The sequence below is a fragment of the Tetrao urogallus genome, assembly GCF_951394365.1.
Source record: "Tetrao urogallus genome assembly, chromosome: 28".
Taxonomy (NCBI): Eukaryota; Metazoa; Chordata; class Aves; order Galliformes; family Phasianidae; genus Tetrao; species Tetrao urogallus.
The window spans coordinates 948,474-968,110 of record NC_136841.1 but is presented as its reverse complement, the minus strand read 5'-3'; the positions used below and the strand labels follow the sequence as shown (position 1 = coordinate 968,110).

At 60.9% G+C, this 19,637-nt stretch overlaps 1 protein-coding gene across 1 annotated transcript in view; it reads left to right on the top strand.

The window, feature by feature from the left end:
* Positions 1 to 613: 613 nt before the first annotated feature.
* SMG5 (SMG5 nonsense mediated mRNA decay factor) overlaps positions 614 to 19,637 on the top strand; it is a gene marked incomplete at both ends in the record, with an annotated part of 20,230 nt that continues 1,206 nt past the window's right edge. The window contains 18 exons of the mRNA XM_079547568.1: positions 614 to 690; positions 4,955 to 5,053; positions 5,132 to 5,255; positions 6,255 to 6,411; positions 8,385 to 8,474; positions 9,708 to 9,797; positions 10,305 to 10,383; positions 10,604 to 10,729; positions 11,761 to 11,829; positions 12,608 to 12,816; positions 12,953 to 13,090; positions 13,622 to 14,323; positions 15,697 to 15,863; positions 16,003 to 16,078; positions 17,720 to 17,895; positions 18,678 to 18,836; positions 18,919 to 18,978; positions 19,576 to 19,631. Coding sequence (XP_079403694.1) covers positions 614 to 690; positions 4,955 to 5,053; positions 5,132 to 5,255; positions 6,255 to 6,411; positions 8,385 to 8,474; positions 9,708 to 9,797; positions 10,305 to 10,383; positions 10,604 to 10,729; positions 11,761 to 11,829; positions 12,608 to 12,816; positions 12,953 to 13,090; positions 13,622 to 14,323; positions 15,697 to 15,863; positions 16,003 to 16,078; positions 17,720 to 17,895; positions 18,678 to 18,836; positions 18,919 to 18,978; positions 19,576 to 19,631 — 2,654 coding nt within the window. The remainder of the gene's footprint in view (positions 691 to 4,954; positions 5,054 to 5,131; positions 5,256 to 6,254; positions 6,412 to 8,384; positions 8,475 to 9,707; positions 9,798 to 10,304; positions 10,384 to 10,603; positions 10,730 to 11,760; positions 11,830 to 12,607; positions 12,817 to 12,952; positions 13,091 to 13,621; positions 14,324 to 15,696; positions 15,864 to 16,002; positions 16,079 to 17,719; positions 17,896 to 18,677; positions 18,837 to 18,918; positions 18,979 to 19,575; positions 19,632 to 19,637) is intronic.

Sequence of the window (19,637 nt, the reverse complement as noted above, 5' to 3'; positions counted from 1 at the left end):
GCGGGGTGGGGCTCGGGGCCGGGCTGGGCTTTCCCCGAGAGTCTGACGGGCCCGGAGCGCCGCACCCGGCGCTGCTTTTCCCACTTCGCGGTTTTTTTGAGAGGTTTTTGAGGGGTTTTTCCCTCGGCTCTGTGGGAACGGAGGGCCCCGGCGGGCGCCCCGCGGGGCTGGGAGGCCTCAGGCGGCCGCATCCTGCAGGGTCCCGCCGGCGGCGCCCACGGCGAAACGCGGGTGCAGGAACGGGCGCCCGGCGCCTCGGCTCCACCCCTGAAGGCCGCGCCCATACCGCTCACGGAGTGACGCTGACGCAGCCGCCATCTTTGCCATCACTAAATAATGGCACGGAACTCTCGCGAGATGAAGCCCCGACGCGTCCGCCATGTTGCCAGCACTAAGTGATGGCGCGGAGCGAGCGGAGTTCTCGCGAGACGACCCCGCCGCATTTGTCCGGCGTTCCCCGTAATCTCGCGAGATCTCCGCGGGGCAGGGGGCAGCGGCGCAGCCCTGGCGGCCGAGCGGGGCCGGTGGCCGCCGTTGGTTGGCGGCGATGGCGGCGGACGGGCGCTGCTGAGAGGGCGGAGGGCAGCGCCGGGTCTCGGCTCCGCCGGGCGCCATGAGCCAGGGCGGAGGGACGGGCAGCGAGAGCGGAGAGCCCGAGGCCAAAGTGCTGCACACCAAGCGGCTGTACCGGTGAGGGGGGGGGGAGAGGAAGGTCTGGGGCGTGGGGGGGGGGGGGATGAGGTTGGGGGGGAGGAGGTGGGGGTGTGAGGCCTGGGGGGCGGTAAGGGGGTAAGACCTGGGGAGGGGGGGGGTTGGGGGGTGCGGAGAGGGGGGCTGGTGGAAAATGAGGGGAGTTGGGGGTGTGCGGGAGCTGGGGAGGGAGGAATGGGGAGATTTGAGGGGGAGAGGAAGGGGGGTGATTTAAAGGAGATAGGGGAGAGAAGGGTAAAGGGTTTAGGGGAAATGTGGGAGAAGGGCTGTGGGGTTTAGAGGGGATTTAGGGGGAAAGGATGGGGGGGAAAGGAGAGAAAGGTGGGAGGTTTAGGGGAGGCAAAGGGGAAGGGGGATTTAGGGGAGGTGGGGGGGAAAGAAGAGGGGATTTAGGGTGGGTTGCTGGAAAGGGGAGGTGGGATTTAGGGGAGACGTTGGGGGAAAAGTGGGGGGGGATTTAGGGGGGGAGGTGGGATTTAGGGGAGACATTGGGGGAAAAGTGGGGGGGGGTTAGGGGAGATGTGGGGGAAGGAAGTGGGGATTTAAGGGCGATTTGGAGTGAAGGAAATGTGCTGAGGGGAGATCTGGGATGTGGGGGAATGGGAGATGAGGGGTGGGAAGGAGGTGGAGGGGAGATGTGGGGGAAAGTGGGGATTTCAGATGGGAGATTGGGGTGAGGGAGCTTAAGGATGATCCGTGGGTCTGGGAGAGGAGATGGGGAGCAGAGGGGGGGTCCTGGGGTGTGGGAAAAGAGGGAATATGGGGAGGGAGACGGAGGAGTGAAGGACAGGGTTGGGGGAAAGGGGGAAGAAGGTAATGGGGTTCGGGAGAGATGTGGAGGAGAAATGGAAGGTGATTGAGGGGAGATTGGGGTGAAGGAAACTGGGGCCAGGGGTGTGGGGAAGGAGGTTGGGAAGAATCCTGAGAAGACGAATGGGAACAAGGAGGTGGAGGAGAGAGCTGGGGAGGGGGATTCAGGTGGGGGAGGGAGTGGAGAGGCAGCAACCAAGGAAGGTGAGAGGGGTAACGGAGGGGATCGGGGTCCGTGGGGGACCCAGGGAGGTGGGTCAGGAAGGAGGATGCGATGGTGAATGGGGACACAGAAGGATGACGGCAGGAGGTGGAGTGATGGGGGGGCTGTGGGCCTCCAGGTGGGCTCTGCTCTTTCGTCCTGCCCCGGTCCCTCTGTCAGTAAAGCAGCGCCGTGGTTGAGTTTCAGAGCGGTGCTGCGGTCTTAGGGATGAGCAAGGGATGGTAAAGGCAGGAGGCCTCTTCCAGCAGGGCCCGGTGGCTTTTGCTTGTTGATGTTGGGCTCGTCCTTCTGTCCCTTCCGTCCCACGTTTCGGTTTGGTGCCTTCCTCGTGGCTCAGGCTCTGTTTTGCTCGCTGTTCCCCCTGGATGCTTCCTGGCGCACCTAAGAACGGAGCCGGAGCATCCCTGCCTGAGCAGTGAGGTGGTAGAATGAGGTGAGGGCTTTCTTACAGCAATCTTTGCTGTTTCATTCTTCCTGGCCGGAGAAACCTCAGGTTTTACCCTGAAATGAGGCCGTGTGGCCTCATCCCAGGATGTCAGGGCACAGAGGGATGCTCAAGATCAGTTTCTGCATGGCTGAGGAGCACCGGCCTGTTTCCACCCTCGGTTCTTTCAGTAGCCTGGTGCAGGGGGAATAAGGCATCTCTCTGGGCAGCTCTGCTGGCTATTGAGAGATTTGGGCTGTTTGCAAAGGAGCTTTGGATCCCGGGAGAGCTGCAGGTGGGCAGCAGGCAGCCGAGTTGGCAGCAGAGCTGTGCGTGCTGCACTTAACTCTGCTCCTGGTTTTCTTCATCGTTGTTTCCCAAGAAGTCGGTGCAGCTCTGGGACGTTCAGTCATGGCGGTTTCTTCCCCACGTTCCTCCTCTTCTGCTCGGTTCTGTGCCAACAGGGGAGATTTCAGATTGGCTGAAGGGCTTCCTGAGGTGTGGATGAGCTGTTGTTCTTTCCCTCTGTTGAGTCTCCAATGTTTTGTGCTGGCTTGGTTTTCACACAATGGCCTGAGCTGAAAAGGACCCTCAGGATCACCTCGTTTCATCCCCGCTGTGTGCAGGGCCACCAACCAGCAGCCCGGGCTGCCCAGAGCCACATCCAGCCTGGCCTTGAATGCCTCCATTCCAGCCTCCCCATTGAATGCCCTGGGCATCCACAGCCTCCATGGGCAGCCTGTTCCAGTGCGTCACCACCCTCTGTGCGAGGAACTTCCTCCTAATATCCAGCCTAAACCTCCCTGTCTCAGTTTGACACCATTCCCCCTCGTCCTGTCGCTGTCAGCCCATGTCAGCAGCCGTTTCCCCTCCTGTTTATACGCTCCTTTTGAGGACTGGATGGCCGCAGTGCCTTCTCCCCACAGCCTTCTCCTCTCCAACCTGAACGAGCCCATCTCCCTCAGCCTCCCTTCCCAGGAGAGGTTCTCAGCCTGCTGCTCGCCTTTGGGAACCCAGCCCAACGCTTCTGCGTCCTTCTTGTGCCCAAGGCGCTGATCGCAGCCCTCTGATCACAGCCCACCTCAATCCATCAAACAGCCCATCCTCCCAGTGCCCAATGCGGAGGGCAGGATGTGATGAGGGTCCACGTGGAGGCTTTGCAGAGCTCCAGGTAGATGACATCCATCTGTCCGATGCCCTCAGTCCATCGCAGAAGGCTGCCAGGTGGGTCAGGCAAGGTCTGCCCTCAGCGCTGCGCGTCTCTCATCTCCTGTGTGCCTCAACGTGGCAACCAGGAGGAGCTGCTCCACAATCCTCCCTGCACTCAGGTGAGGCTCACCAGCAGGTTAGGGCTGCAGGGAGGGGGGAGCACGCTGCTGGCTCTTGGCCCCCTGCCCCCCCCCCCACCAGCACCCCAAGGTTCTGCAGGCTTCAGTGGCTCGTGCTGCGCACGGCGTGTCCTAAAGGAGGAGGCAGATGGGGACGGTGCGTGAGGAGTGGGCTTACTGCCCTCAGGCATGGGCTGGGCGCTGCCCTCTTGGCATGAGGAGCTCGTTGGACATCTGGTGTGGGATTGTTTTCGTGTTCCTCTGTGCTGGGTGTCACCCCGAGGTCTGCAGCAGCTCGGCACAGAAGGACCTGGGGGTCCTGATGGACGAGAGACTTTACATGAGCCAGCAGTGCGCTCTGGCAGCTCGAAAGGCAAATGGGATCCTGGGCTCCATCAGGAGAGGGGTGGTCAGCAGGGACAGGGAGGTGATCGTCCCTCTCTCCTCGGCTCTTGTGAGGCCCCATCTGCAGTACTGTGTCCAGGTGTGGAGCCCTCAGTACAAGAAAGACAGAGAGATTTTGGAAAGGGTCCAGAGGAGGGCGACTGAGATGATCAGGGGGCTGGAGCAGCTCCCCTATGAGGACAGGCTGAGGGAGTTGGGCTTGTTCAGCCTGGAGAAGAGAAGGCTGCGGGGCGACCTCATGGCAGCCTATCAATACCTGAAGGGAACCTACAGCCAGGAGGGGAGTAAACTCTTCAAAAGGGCTGACAATAGCAGGACTAGGGGAAATGGATCCAAGTTGAGGGAGGGAAGATTTAGGTTGGACATTAGGGGGAAGTTCTTTACAAGGAGGTTGTGGATGCCCCGTCCTTGGACGTGTTCAAGGCCAGGTTGGACGGGGTCCTGGGCAAGCTGATCTAAATGTGGATGTTTGGTGGCCCTGCTAGGCAGGGGGTTGGAACTGCATGATCCTTGAGGTCCCTTCCAACCCGGGTGATTCTGTGATTCTCTGTGATTCTGTGATTCTGTGCAGTTGCAGAATGGAAGGCGTTGGGTGGCACGTGAGCTGCCGTCCTCCATCGAGAGCAGGAATTGGTGGAGGCGCCTTCCCCCGTCATAACGGTTGTTAGAAACGATTCCTTCTTTAGCCTCCCGGCACAACTGAGTGTGCACACGTGTAGCTTGTTAATTAATTGCTGAGTTTGGAAGTCGTTAGTGAGCCCGGGGGCCTTTGGGGATGGTGGGCACCGAGGAGCAGACAGGCGGATGTCGCAGCCGTGGCGAAGCAGCCAAAGCACGAAGCTTCCCTCGGTGCAGCTGTGCTCTGTTCTTCCCCCCGGAAGCTTTTCGAAGTCGAATGCACGAAGCCCAAGGAGGCTGTGGATGCCCAGGGCATTCAATGGGGAGGCTGGAATGGAGGCAGTCAAGGCACGAAGTGATGAGCGCGGGGGGGGGGGGAGGAATCCACACCTGGGGAATCATGGCAGCAAAATGCGCTGTGCTGTCGCTTTGCAGAGCGGTGGTGGAGGCCGTGCATCGCCTGGATCTCATCCTTGGCAACAAGGCGGCGTACCAGGAGGTGTTCAAGCCCGAGAACATCAGCCTGAGGAACAAGTAGGTTGGGCAGGGAGCTCGGGGTGGTGCTGTGTGGGGCTGCCGTGGCTGAAGGCGCCGTTCCCTGCTGTCTGCCAGGCTGCGGGAGCTGTGCGTGAAGCTGATGTTCTTGCATCCCGTGGATTATGGCAGAAAAGCGGAAGAGCTGCTCTGGAGAAAGGTTTACTATGAAGTTATCCAACTCATCAAGACGAATAAGAAGGCAGGTATCGCGGGGTGGGGTGGGCAGCCGGCCGGGCCGTGGGTCAGGCTGAGCAAGAGGTTCCTCTGCTCGGAGATGTGTTGTCTGAGCACCAAGCGCTGCTGGGTGCGAGCGGAGCTGGCAGCTGAGTTCTCACAGAAGCACAGATGTCAGGGATTGGGAGGGACGTGAAAAGCTCACCCGGCCCAACGTGGCAGCAGCACCCGGACCGGGGCACCCAGAACGCATCCAGGTGGTTGGGAACCTCCAGAGGAGACCCTGCCACCCCTCTGGGAGCTCGGTGCCGTCCCCCTCGCTGTGAAGGGGTTCTCTCTCACGCTGATGCAGACCCTCCCAGCGGGCACCCACTGCCCCTGTGCTGCCATCGGGTGTCACTGAGGAGAGCCCGGCTCCTCCCGGCACTCAGCCTTCACAGCTCGTGAGTTCCCCCCTCCACCTGCAGCCTCTCCTCAGCACGGCGGTGCTCCGCTCCCTTCCCCATCCCTGGGGCTCTGTGCCGGGCTCTCCAGCCGTTCCTTGCTGCAGTTTCCTTCAGCTGAGGGCAGTAACTCCTCACAATCCCTGGGACGGTTTCATTGCGGAGCGCATCCCGCCGTGACGCGCCTTCTGCCTTCCCAAATTCACAAAGCACGTTTCCAGTGTAAAACGAGTGCCAAGATGGCTTTGCCTGCACAGATTCCTTTTTTCCCCTGGCACTGATGGCACAGAAATACTCCCTCTCCCCGTTGTGTGAGGCGGCACGCTGTCCCACAGCGATCTGATGGTGGGGACGCCATTCAGGCTCCAAGCAGTCACTTCTGCTGTTCATTTCTTACTTTGTCACTGCAGGCATCTCTTCTCCTTAGAAACGCAGCAGATAAAGCGCAGCCCAGCAGGGGAGGCACGCTGAGGGGTCGCAGCAGAGCTGCCTGCTGTCTCACCTCCTCCTCAGCACAACTCGGGTTCCCAGCTGCATTATTACTCCCCCCGCTGACCCCTCCTGGCTTCTCTGTCCCGCAGCACATCCACAGCCGCAGCGCCCTGGAGTGCGCCTACCGCACTCACCTGGTGGCCGGCATCGGGTTCTACCAGCACCTGCTGCTCTACATCCAGTCCCACTACCAGCTGGAGCTGCAGTGCTGCATCGACTGGACGCACGTGACGGACCCGCTGATGGGTGGGTGCTCGTGGGCAGCGGCTTGGTGGGGTGGATGGGGTGGGAGGGGGGCTTTAAAGTGGTCCGGTTCCGACCTCTGCTGCTGGCAGGGCCAGCTCTAGCTGGAGCACACTGCTCACAGCCCCATCCCGCCAACCTTGAGCACTTCCAAGGAGGGGGACAACCTGACCCGTGATCTCCCTGCTCTCACACTAAAGCGTTTGTCCCTGATATCTACTCTAAATTTACCCTCTTCCACTTTAAAACCATTTCCCCCATCCTGTCGCTGCGTGCCCCTATCAAAAGTCCCCTCCCCAGCTTTCCTGTCGGCCCCCTCCAGGTCCTGGCAGGGCTGTAAGGTCCTCGCAGAGCTTTCCCTTACGCAGCTCAGCCTGTCCCCATGGGGGTGATGCTCCATCCTCACCTCCGTGGGGCTCCTCTGGGCCGCTCTGACAGCTTGGTGTCCTCGTGGTGCTGGGGCTCAGAGCTGGGCGCAGTGCTGCCTGCGGGGACTTGGGAGAGCAGAGCAGAGGGGCAGATCCCCCTCACCCTGCTTCCCTCAATGCAGCCCGGGATCCAGCCAGCTTTCTGGGCTGGGAGCACGCACTGCTGGCTCACTCTGTGTCTTCCATCCACCAACACCCCCAAACCCTTCTCCTCAGGGCAGCTCTCTGTGCCTGGCGCTGCCCTGACCCAAGCGCTGTGCTTGGCCTTGCTGAGCTCCGTGATGTTGGCACGTGCCCAGCTCTGCAGCCTGCCCAGCTCTGCACGGCGTCCCTTCCTCTGCCGTGTGGCTGCACCGCTCTGCTTGCTGTCACTGCAAATTGCTGAGGGTGCATCCGACCCCTCCGTGGCACCTGCAGGGGAATTCAGTGACACCGATGGCAGCTCTGAGCACAGCCCCCCTCAGGTCCCGCCCTGGGCTGGGCCAGTCCACTTCAGCATCCGCAGGATGACCTTTTCATGCTGTATTTCTTAGAACAGACTTGAGAGAACCTCTGGAGGTCCGGAGGGAAGGGTTTGGTGGTGGCAGCTGTAGCTGGGTGTCAGGAGAAGCGCTCATGGCTGCATGGAGTTCATGAGGACGGGTGGCTGTGATGCTGGGGGGTGGCTGCTCACTGCTCAAGGTCAGCTCTGCAGGCAAACAGGGCTCCTCGTGCTGCTGGCATCCTCTGTGTCTTGGATGTGAGGAGGTGAGGGAGCTCCTGTAAGAGAGCAGGCCGTGTCTCAGCAGGGGATGTTTGGTGGCTGGTTGCAGCTCTGCGCTTGGTGCGGCACAGAAGACAAATAGGTAACGCGATCGTTAAGGTGTGACATCGTGCATCCAGACAAGATGGGTGGCTTTCACTCCCCCTCCTCCAACCGAAGCCAAGAGGAAGGAGCTCTGGCTGTGTGCTGATTGGGATGCTTCCCTCTGGGGTTCCTGGGGAGAGATTTCTGTCCTCCAGGAGCTGGAGCAGCAGGCAGCAGCAGGGCTGAGCCTCAGTGCCTCCTTGGTGCCGACCTGGCCGCTCTCCTTTCCCTGGAGGTGGCTGCAGCAGCGCTGTACCATCAAGGCTTCTATGTTTTTCTTCTTCCTTCTTTCCCAATCCCAAATCCCGATCCCAACCTGAATACATAAAATCTGCTCCCACTGTTGATGGTGGGGACGCCGGCTCTCCTCCAGATTCTCTCCTCCAAATTCCTCGTTAGCCACGCTGACGTCGTCAGCCTCTCTCCAGGCTTAATTAGCATGTGCTCAGCGCTGTGTTAGCGCTGCCGCGTGGCTTGTAGGCAGGAGCTGGCTGTTGTTCTCCCATCTCAACGCAGGCAGCCTCCAGCAGCACGATCTGAGCAGATCTTTGGTCACCCAGCGCCACGTTGGGTGTCTCAGGAGATCTTTGGTCAGCCAGTGACGCATCGGGTGTCCAGGCAGCAGTGTGGGCCCCTCGTGTGCCATTCCAGCTGCCTTTTCCCCAGTGCTGTGCGTGACTTCGTGTTTCTCCCACTCGTAGGCTGCAAGAAACCCGTGTCTGCGTCGGAGAAGGAGATGGAGTGGGCGCAGATGGCGTGCCACCGATGCCTGGTTTACCTGGGGGATCTGGGTAAGAGAGCATCGTCTGGTGAGGGAACCCTGGTGTGCAGGAAGAGTGGGCACAGTGCTGGGTCCCCCCGCCTGCTGGGGTTCTGTCAGACGCGTTTGTTGGTGACAGAAGGGGCAGAAGTGTCAGGTTTGCACTGCACGCAGCTGTGGCACCGTGGGTGCTGAGGACCGCAAGCCTTTCCTTCAGTGCTGTTTGTTTGGATGGAGTGTGGTGCAGGATGGCTGCAGAGGCAGAGATGTTTTGTATTGGGCCACCACAGAGCCGTGGGTTGCGTCCTTGTGCGGGGCTGCGTGTCACCCTTGTGATGGCACAGCTGCCGTCCGCGGTGTGTGAGTGTGTTGGGGTGCAGAGACAGGAAGGAAATATCTGTCAGAGAAAGCAATCAGCCCTTGGAAACGTGTCATGGTGCAGGGCCTCCAAGCTCCTGGAGCTGCTTGGCACCATGGAGTGTGGACCAGCCTGAGAACCTGCTGCAAATCAATGTTGGGGGGGGTGGGAAGGGCGATGTACCCGACTGGAGGGAGGGGAGTGTGCTCAGCTCGTGGCTGCTGCCAGCGGGGCTCTGCAGGGTGCAGAGCGGTTTCCCATCCTGTCTGTGCACCAAGGGTCGGTGTAAAGCTGCTGGGTGTTGTGCTGCTGTCAGTCTGGAGGAAACTGCACTCCTCTCTGGAAGGGCGGGAGGGGGGGGGAGAGGAAGAGGAGGGAAAGGAGAGGAAGAGAGGGGAAGGGCAGGAGGGGAAGGGAAGGGAAGGAAAGGGGAAGGAGGGGAAGGGCAGGAGGGAAAGGAGAGGAGGGAAGGGGAAGGAGGGGAAGGGCAGGAGGGGAAGGAAAGGGGAAGGAGGGGAAGGGCAGGAGGGGAAGGAAGGGGGAAGGAGGGGAAGGGCAGGAGGGGAAGGAAAAGGGAAGGAGGGGAAGGGCAGGAGGGAAAGGAGGGGAAGGGCAGGGAAAGGAGGGGAAGGAAAGGGGAAGAAGGGGAAGGAAAGGGGAAGGGCAGGAGGGGAAGGGCAGGAGGGAAAGGAGGAGAAGGGCAGGGAAAGGAGGGGAAGGGCAGGAGGGAAAGGAAAGGGGAAGGGAGGGGAAAGGAGGGAAGGAAAGGGGAAGAAGGGGAAGGAAAGGGGAAGGGCAGGAGGAGGCAGAGGGAAGGAGGGGGAGAGAGGGGAAGGAGGGGAAGGGAAGGGAAAGGAGGGGAAGGGAAGGCGCTGTGCTCCGCTCTGAGCTGTGCTCTGCTTGCAGCCCGCTACCAGAACGAGCTGGCAGGTGTGGACACGGAGCTGCTGGCCGAGCGCTTCTACTACCAGGCGCTGTCTGTCGCTCCGCAGATCGGTGAGTTGTCCTCGCGTTCTGCCTCCCACGTCGCACTGATGGCATTCAATTCACCTCCCTCGTTGTGCCCCTCACCCTGCCGCCCCTTCCCAATCCTTCTCCTGGGGATGATCCGAAGGTGGATGTGGTTCCCCAAAGCCGTTTTCTCTGTGCTGCCTTGGCGGTTGGGTCGGGCTGATCCTGGCCCAGTGTTCAGCACAGTGAGCTGAGATGGAGCCGTTGGGTGCTGATGAGATGATGTCTGTGCCAAGAAAATGCAGCACGACGGAGCCGAGGCTGCGCCGTTGTGAATTAAGAGGAAGAGGAATTGTTTGTTCCGATTTCTTAGGCAGGAAGGTGTGAAACACAACACGGGGAAAAGGATCGAGCCGTCCAGACCTTTGTTCTGCAGCTTTAGGGCTCGAGGATTGCTGATGCTGCTGGCTTCCCTCCTGTGTGTGGGGGGGGGGGGATCTGGAGGATTCTGGTTAATGATTCTGGTTAATTTTGCCCTCTCTTTTGTGGCAGGCATGCCCTTCAATCAGCTGGGGACGCTGGCTGGGAGCAAATACTACAACGTGGAGGCCACGTACTGCTACTTACGCTGGTGAGTGTCTCTGAGGCCATGGGGCACAAATCTGGAAGGTGTCTAAAAGCTGGAGGCGAAGCTGTGATGCTGCCTGGAGTGGGGCTGGGAGGCAGCGGGACCTGAGGACCCCAACGCGTTCCAATGGCAGCACCGCACGCCTGTCTTTGTGTTTAGCTGTGCAAACGTGAGCAGTTTTGTGGCAGAGTGACCCTCAATGCCTTCTGCTTCCCAATCCCAGCATTCAATCTGAAGTGTCCTTCGAAGGCGCCTCCGGGAACCTGAAGAGGCTCTACGACAAAGCGGCCAAAATGTACCAGCAGCTGAAGAAGTGTGAGAGCAGGAAGCTGTCGCCCAGCAGGAAGCGGTAGGAGGGCAGGGCAGGGCAGAGCTTTGGCTGCGGGCTGGGAAGCTCTCAGTCACCCAGGCCAGGCGGTGAGCGTCGCCCAAACGCGGCTGTCCCCAGTTCAGATCCTCTGCTGTTGGGCTGCGGTTCGTAGGAAAGCGGAGAGCTGCTTTGGTTTGAGGTTGAGGTGCTTCTCGCTGCCTCCTGGAGCTGTTGGTTCTCCAGGGGGGTTCCTGTGGCCAAAGGGAGAAGGGGGAGGTGGTGTCTGCCTGGGTGTCTGCCTGGGTGTCTGCCTGGGTGTCTGCCTGGGTGTCTGCCTGGGTGTCTCTCTGTCCCTCTGTGTGCCCCTCTGTCTCTGTGCCCCTCTGTCTCTGTGCCCCTCTGTCTCTGTGCCCCTCTGTCTCTGTGCCCCTCTGTCTCTGTGCCCCTCTGTCTCTGTGCCCCTCTGTCTCTGTGCCCCTCTGTCTCTGTGTGCCCCTCTGTCTCTGTGTGCCCCTCTGTCTCTGTGCCCCTCTGTCTCTGTGTGCCCCTCTGTCTCTGTGTGCCCCTCTGTCTCTGTGTGCCCCTCTGTCTCTGTGTGCCCCTCTGTCTCTGTGTGCCCCTCTGTCTCTGTGTGCCCCTCTGTCTCTGTGTGCCCCTCTGTCTCTGTGTGCCCCTCTGTCTCTGTGTGCCCCTCTGTCTCTGTGTGCCCCTCTGTCTGTGTGCCCCTCTGTCTGTGTGCCCCTCTGTCTGTGTGCCCCTCTGTCTGTGTGCCCCTCTGTCTGTGTGCCCCTCTGTCTGTGTGCCCCTCTGTCTGTGTGCCCCTCTGTGTGCCCCTCTGTGTGCCCCTCTGTGTGCCCCTCTGTGTGTCCCTCTGTGTGTCCCTCTGTGTGTCCCTCTGTGTGTCCCTCTGTGTGTCTGTGTCTCTCTGTGTCTGTCTGTATCTGTGTGTCTGTCTGTGTGTCAGGGCACTGACACTGGACACATCTCTGCCTGTTTGTTGAGCCGTTGATCCCTTCAGTCTTTATTACGAGTAGCTGCATTTACAGCATTTTCTTCTCCGTCTCTTTTAGCTGCAAAGACATTAAGAGGCTGCTGGTGAGCTTCATGTACCTACAGAGCCTTCTGCAGCCCAAGAGCAGGTGAGGTTCTGGCAGATCCCATCTCCTGTCTGTAATTCAGGGATGGAAGGGAGCGTTCCCTGCAGGAATGCAGCGTGCTGAGTGTTCTGCCCACGTGTCCAAGCCCTGTTGAGCCCCATAACCTTGCAGGGGAAGGGAAGAAGATTGCCCTCCAAAGGAGTTCTTCCCTTCTTAAGCCAGCAGATGCTTTTCTCCTGGCAAGTTTTTCTCCTGGCTGAGTTTGGGCCTGCAGTGTGGTCCAGGGTTCCACCATCTGCGCGCACACGGCGCTGCTGTTGTCTTCGGAAACCTCTCCCAGATGGCAGCGAGCAGCAGGACCCGATTGTGTCAGAGCAAAGGGAAAATTGCCCAGCGGTGATTTCAGTAAAACAGAAAGTGCTTTGGGGATCTGAGAGTTCCAGGAGCTGGAGAAATGCGAGGAGTGGATTTCCTGGGTTGGTTGGCCCTGAGATGCGTGTGGCATGGTGTGCAGCCGGGGCAGCGGCAGCGAGCCCTCAGCACCACCACCCCCAGATCTCTCTGTGACCCCTCTGTGTGTGTGAAGGTGCTCTGGTTATTGTTTCTCTTTAGCTGAGCAGCTTTGGAGAGGAGAATATCACAATTCCTCCCTCTTCCAGTACCTGCTGCTGCCTGCAGCGTCTGCTCCATCGCTCTGTGCTGCGCAGTGTGAAGCAGAGCCCACGTGTGGCCGCGGCCGGCTCTGGGTGCTGCCACGCAGGCATTGCTGGCAGTTTGGCTCTCAGACAGTAACGTTGGCTCCTTTTTTCTCCCTGCGAAGCTCTTTGGATTCTGAGCTGACGTCTCTGTGCCAATCCGTGCTGGAGGATTTCAACCTGTGCTTGTTCTACTTGCCTTCCCCTCCCAACCTGAGCTCAGTGAGCGAGGACGAGGAGGAATACGAGAGCGGCTACTCCTTCCTTCCCGACCTGCTCATCTTCCGCATGGTGATCATCTGCTTCATGAGCGTGCACAGCCTCAGGCGTGCAGGTGAGCGGCGCTTTGTGGGGACTCCCAAAAACCTGTGATGGGAGCGGGGCCGTGCAGCGCTGCGGGGCGGGAGCCGCCTCAGCTGGGTTCTGGGCAAGCCGCTGCTGCCCTCGGCCTCACCGAGCTGTCCTTGCAGGCTCCAAGCAGTACAGCGCCGCCATCGCTTTCACTCTGGCCCTCTTCTCTCACCTCATCAACCACGTCAACATTCGCCTGCAGGCGGAGCTGGAGGAAGGGGAGAACCCGGTGCCGGCGTTCCGCAGCGATGGCGCAGGTCGGTGTGGTCGTGCTCCTCCCCACCTTCCTGCCCCTGGGGGTGCCTTCGGTTTCTGGCGGAGCTCATTATGTGCAGAACAAAACCGTGGAGCCTTTCCCCCTGCAAAGAGTCAGCTTGTAACCCTTCCCAAAATGCGAGGCTGGGCTTCTCTTGGCCAGCAGCAGCAGCAGCGATTGATTCCTCCTTGCGTGGCTGCCGGCGCGGCAGCTGGCTGAATGCAGCTGGCCCAACTTGTGCTCCTGCCCTGCAGGGTGGATGATTTGGCTCTCAGGGAAAGCAGGGGAGGAGGTGGGAGATCGCAGTGTGTTTTTGTCAGCCTTTGTCTGAAGACAGCAGCGCAGCCCGGGCTGCAGGAGCCCGAAGGAATCTGGGCTGCCCGAGATCTCTGAGCTCCTTCAGAGGGCGATTCCTTCCCAGGGCTCTGTGCTGATGGAAGCGGTGGTGAAACCTGCTGCTCGGGGGTGGGAAGGAGCTTGTGTGGAGCGGCTGCTCTTTCCTGACTGTGCTTCTCACTTTCCATGCCCGCAGATGAGCTGGAACCGCAGGAGCCCCTCAGCGCCATGGAGAAGGAAGGTGAGGCGGAGCTGCCCAATCACCACCCCAGAGAGGAGGAACGGAAACAAGACTGCAAGAAAAGCAAGAAATACTCACGGCTTTCCTGCCTGCGCCGCCGCCGGCACCCGCAGAAGGCGGATGAGAGCGACCTGAGCGAGGGCTTCGACTCCGACTCCAGCCAGGGCTCCACGAAGGGCAGCGACGGCTCCGACAGCGGCTCGGAGAAGAGCGACGAGGAAGCAGAGGCCGCTTTTGACGTGGAGACGGACTCTGACATGAACAGCCAGGAGTCGCGGTCCGACCTGGAGGACATGGAGGACGAGCCGGGCAAGGAGGGCAGCGAGCGAGGCCAGAGCGGGGCCAGGGAGGGCCTAAAAAACGGCGTGGATGGCAGCGGGTCGGGGGACTGCAGGAACACGAGCGGCTCTAAAATGGAGAGTGCGGATCCAGCCGTAAACGGGCCCGTGTCCCTGAGCGCCAGCGACGCCAGCATCGCCAGCAACCTGCAGGCCATGTCCACGCAGCTCTTCCAGACCAAGCGCTGCTTCCGCTTGGCCCCCACCTTCAGCAACATCCTCCTGAAGCCCAGCACCGAGCCGCCCGCCTTGAAGGGCAGCTTGGCTGGCAAACCCTGCGTCAACGGCGATGTGGAGAAGCCCAGCTCGGCAGAGCAGGGTAAGGAGCCACACGGGCTGCGCCACTGCGCTGCGAGCCCTGAGCTTCCAGCGCGCTGCTCACCGAGAGCTGCTGCTCTCCATCGTGAAAAGGTGCAGCGTGAATCTCACAGGCAGAGAGCAATGGGGGAGCGGATTGCAGGTGAAGGAGGGATGGTTTGGCTGGGATTTCAGGGGAAGCTCTGCAGAGAGGTGGGATGGGGCCCTGGGCAAGCTGGGCTGGCAGCAGATCTGGAGCTCAGTGATCCTCGGGCTCCCTTCCGACCCGGCCATCCTGCGGTCCCTGAAAGCTCTCGGGTTTGGAGGTGGGCGCCCCTGCAACGGCAGGCCTTGGGTCGGGGCTTTCCTGGAGCAGCTCCCCCTGCAGCCCTGTGCCCCCAGCAGAGCAGAGCAGAGCAGAAGGCTGCGGGCAGCCGGTGCTGTAATTCCAGCTGTGTGCTGAACGCCTCTGATAGCTCCAAAGGGAGTCCCAAAGCTGCTGGAAGATTTCCTCCTCCCCGCAGGCAGTCTCTGCCATTGCACGCAGAAGCAGTGCAGGTGCAATCCAGGATGTTCTCCATCACTTCTGTGAGTGGGGAGCGAGGGCCATGCACTGTGCGTGCAGAGTGCAGTAGGTGAAGCTGAGTTCAGTCCTGCCATGAGGAATGCTGAGGGGAACCAGGAGCAAAGGAGACCTGATGGGCAGCACCGTGTGTCTCACTGAAAGCACACCACGTCTGTTGTTCCTCCTTGTGCACCCAGAGGCCAAACTGCAGCCCAGGGTTTGGAGGGGCGACATCTGTGGCTCTGCCTCACGGCTGCTTGGAGGGATGGGGGAAGGAAGGAAGCTGGTTGTGCTGTGTGCAGCGCTTCCTTTTATGCATCCCAGTGGGATGTGCAGATGTTGCAGAGCTGGAAATGTTGCTGGAATAGCACGGCTGTTTGATGGCTGAAGAACTGAGTGCAGAAAGCGGGGCTCAGTGGTTCCGTGTGTGGATGGAGCTGGGTGCTGAGAGGTGTCCCAGGGGTCGGTGCTGGGGTGAAACTTCTGTATCTCCATCGGTGACATTGGCAGTGGGGCCGAACCCTCAGCACTTTGCAGATGGCGCTGAGCTGAGGGGTGCAGTGACACAGCAGAGGGATCTGGGCTGTGGGCCCAGGGGAAGCTCACGGGGTTCAGCAGATCCAAGCGTGGGGTTTGCACCGGAGTTGGGGCGGCTCCGTCAGCGCTGTGAGCTGCGGTTTCCCCGTGCACTGCGGGGAACGGGGCCCTCAGGTCCCTTCCAACCCTAAGAGGTCTGTGATGGTTCTGGGATGCCTCAAACCCAGCACTGCTCTCCTGCTGCGCAGCCTCGCTCCTCTGGAGGCTTTAATGCTCTTCCTCTCCTTTCCCAGACGTGTCTGACTCTGAGGAGAGCGTGTTGAGCGCCAAGTCGTGCAGGAACGAGCGGTCCCTGCAGGAGAAGCTGGAGATTGTGAGCAACGAGGGGCTGCTGCTCACCGTCAAGGTGTTCCTGGACTGGCTGAGGACAAACACGGACTTCATCATCATGTGTGCTCAGGTGGGGGAGGCTCTGGGCTTTGAGCCTCAATTCAACGTGGTGAAACTCGTGCTGTTTTAAGGCGTTCTGGGGTCTGTGGGAGAGCCCGAGTGAGCGTGCAGCTCTCCTCATGTTTTATTGTGGCTTTTTGTTCCTGCAGAGCTCCCAGAGCCTATGGAACAGGCTGTCCGTGCTCCTCAACCTGCTGCCTTCTGCTGCCGACCTGCAGGAGTCAGGTATGGAGAAGGGCAGCACAGCACAGTGCTCCCTTCTGCCTGCAGCCCTTTGCTTACCAGGGAGGGACTTTGTTCGTGTGCTGTTTTCTGCTCAAACCCCTCTGGGGTCACTTGCCATCCCTTAGGCATCAGCAGGCAGGGACCTCTTCCACGTGTTACACAATCACAGAATGGCCAGGCTTGGAAGGGACTCCAGGATCACGGAGCTCCAACCCCCCGCCGCACGCAGGGCCACCAACCTGCCCACGTTTCACAGCAGCCCAGGCTGCCCAGGGCCCCATCCAGCCTGGCCTCCAACCCCTCCAGGGATGGACGGGGCATCGCAGCCTCTCTGGGCAGCTGTTCAGCCCCTCACCGCTCTCCCAGCACACAACTTCCCTGACCCCCAGCCTCCAGCTGCCCTCCCTCCGCTCCCAGCCGTTCCCTGGCCTGCTCTCATCTCCCCTGCCCAAGAGCTGCCTCCCCTCCTGGCTGCAGGCTCCCTGCAGGCGCTGCAGGCTGCACTCAGCTCAGCCCCAGCTCCTCTTCTCCATGCTGAACGAGCCCAGCTCCCTCAGCCTGTCACAGAAGGAGATCAGGTTGGCCAAGCAGGACCTGCCCTTCGTGAAGCCATGCTGGCGAGGCTGATCCCCCTGCTGTCCCACGCGTGCTGCGTGATCTCCCTCAAGACAGTCCCCCCCCCAATAACCTTCCCTGGCACTGAGGTCAGGCTGACAGGCCTGTAGCTCCCCAAATCCTTACAGCCCTTCTAACCCTACAGCCCTTCTTGGAGGTGTGATGGCGGAGCTTCGGGGTTCTTCCGGTCTTGTTCAGCACCTTCATCAGTGAGCTGGACGAGGGGATGGTGCAGTCAGTGTCATCAGGAATTGCACTGATGACAAAAAGCTGGGAGGAGCAGCTGATGCAGCTGGGGGCCGTGCTGCCATTCAGCAGCACCTGGGGCAGGCTGAGAGCTGGGCAGCAGGAAACCAGAGGGGGTTTAACAAGAGCAAGGGCAGAGTCTTGCAGCCGGGGAGGAATAACTGCATTGGGGTTGAGCTGCTGGAGAGGAGCTCTGCAGAGGGGGACCTGGGGCTCCTGGTGGGCGACAGGTCGGCTGTGGGCCGTGTGCCCTGGTGGCCAGGAGGGCCAGCGGGACCCTGGGGGCATTAACAGCATGAAGGGGAGCGTGGCCAGCAGGGCAGGGGAGGTGATCCCCCCTGATCGCCTCCCTGTCCCTGCTGCCACCCCTCTGCTGATGGAGCCCAGGATCCCGTTTGCTTTCCGAGCTGCAATCACTCCCTGCTGGCTCCCATTCAGCTTTTCATCCCTCAGGACCCCCGGCTCCTTCTGTGCAGGGCTGCTCTCAAGTGCTGCTCCTTGCACTCTGTGTGGATGCCTGGCATTCCTCCGGCCCAAGCGCGGAACACTTTGCCCTGTTATTCTCTGCTCAAACCCATCTGGGGTCACTTGCCATCCCTTTGCCCTCAGCACAGCAGGGAGGGGCCCCTTCCACGTCTTATTCTCTGCTCAAACCCTGCTGTGGCCAAACTCCATCCCCTGATCCTGGGCTCTGCGCTCTGTGCCGTGGCGCCTTCCCTCCCCTTTGTCCCCACGCTCTGGGCTCCGCGCTGACGCCGTGCCGCTCTCCCTCGTGCCCAGGGCTGGAGCTGTGCAAGGAGGTTCGGGAGGTGCTGAGCGGCGCGGAGCTGCCGGAGCTTCGTGCCAACCTGCTGCTCCCTGAGGACGTGGCCCTGCGAAATCTGCCCCCCCTGAGGAACGCGCACAGGAGGCTCAACTTCGAGCAGGACCGCCCCGTCTTCTCAGCAGTGGAGGAGGTGAGTGGGGCAGATCCTGGTGCTGTGTGCCTCAGGGGGTTCTTTCCCATAAAGCACAGCCTGGCCTGATTCCAGTCTGAGCCTGAGCTCCCGCTGGGTGCCACGGCCATCTGCATACCCAGAAAAGCAGCCTTCTGTCCCCGTCAGAAGGGAAGGAAGGATGGGGAGCATCCCGATGGCTTAAGGACGCCGCTCTGAGCTGCGATGTGGGGACCGTGCTCAGTGAATCGCAGCCCAGAGCAGTGCTCCAGCAGAATCACATCCCATGTGAGCTCCCCTTCTGCCATCCTCACCCACAGCCTACGGAGAGGAGCGCTGTGCACGCAGTGGGATGGGGTGGGATGGGGGAGGGATGGGGTGGGATGGGGGAGGGTTGGGGGAGGATTGGGATGAGGGAGGGTTGAGGTGGGATGAGGGAGGGTTGGGGGAGGGATGGGGTAGGATTGGGATGAGGGAGGGTTGGGGTGGGATGGGGGAGGATTGGGATGAAGGAGGGTTGGGGTGGGATGAGGGAGGGTTGGGGGAGGGATGGGGTAGGATTGGGATGAGGGAGGGTTGGGGTGGGATGAGGGAGGGATGGGGTGGGACGGGGAAGGGTTGGGATGGGACAGGGGAGAGCTCCTCTGCTCCTCCTGCCAGAGATTTCCAAGAGCCCTGGGATGTTCTCTGCCTCTTCCTCGAGCTGTGGCAGCTCAGAGCACAAACTGTGCTGCCTGCGGGCTCCCTGCGCATCGCTCCCATTTTCACCAGGACGCTTCCCCCGTTTCTGTGCATCTTTGCAGTCCGTCGTTCGGATCTGCTGCATCCGGAGCTTCGGGCACTTCGTCACGCGGCTGCAGGGCAGCATCCTGCAGTTCAACCCGGAGCTGGGGATCTTCATCAGCATAGCGCAGTCGGAGCAGGACAGCGTGGTGCAGCAGGCTCAGGCCCAGTTCCACATGGTGAGCTGCTCCGTGCCCCCATCCCGCCCCGTCCCTCGTGCCGTTGTTGTGCTGATTGATGGAGCTTTGTTTCCGTGGCCAGGCTGCAGAGGAGGCTCGTCGGAACCGGCTGATGAGAGACATGGCTCAGCTCCGCCTGCAGGTAGGAAGGGTTGGGGTGGGATGGGGGTGGGTTGGGGTGGGGATGGATTGGGATGGATTGGGATGGGATGGGATGGGATGGGATGGGATGGGATGGGATGGGATGGGATGGGATGGGATGGGGGAGGAATGGGGGAGGGTTGGGATGGGATGAAGGAGGATTGGTGTGGGACTAGGGAGGGTTGGGATGAGGGAGGGTTGGGGTGGGGGTGGGTTGGGATGGGATGTGATGGGGGAGGGATGGGGTGGGGGAGGGTTGGGATGAGGGAGGGTTGGGGTGGGGGTGGGTTGGGATGGGATGGGGTGTGATGGGGGAGGGTTGGCGTGGGATGAGGGAGGATTGGTGTGGGACGAGGGAGGGTTGGGCTGGGACGGGGGAGGATTGGGGTAGGATGAGGGAGGGTTGGTGTGGGACAAGGGAGGGTTGGGATGAAGGAGGGTTGGGGTGGGACGAGGGAGAACCGTGCTCCTGCAGAGGTGGGTGCGACGGAGCAGACCGTCCCCATCTCTGCTCTGCGTTCCGAGGACCAGAAGGCAAAACTTCACCCTCCTGGCTCACAGCCTGGATGTAAAGGCAGCATCCCTGCGTGTTTTTCAGCTGGAGGTGTCTCAGCTGGAGGGCAGCCTGCAGCAGCCCAAGGCGCAGTCAGCCATGTCCCC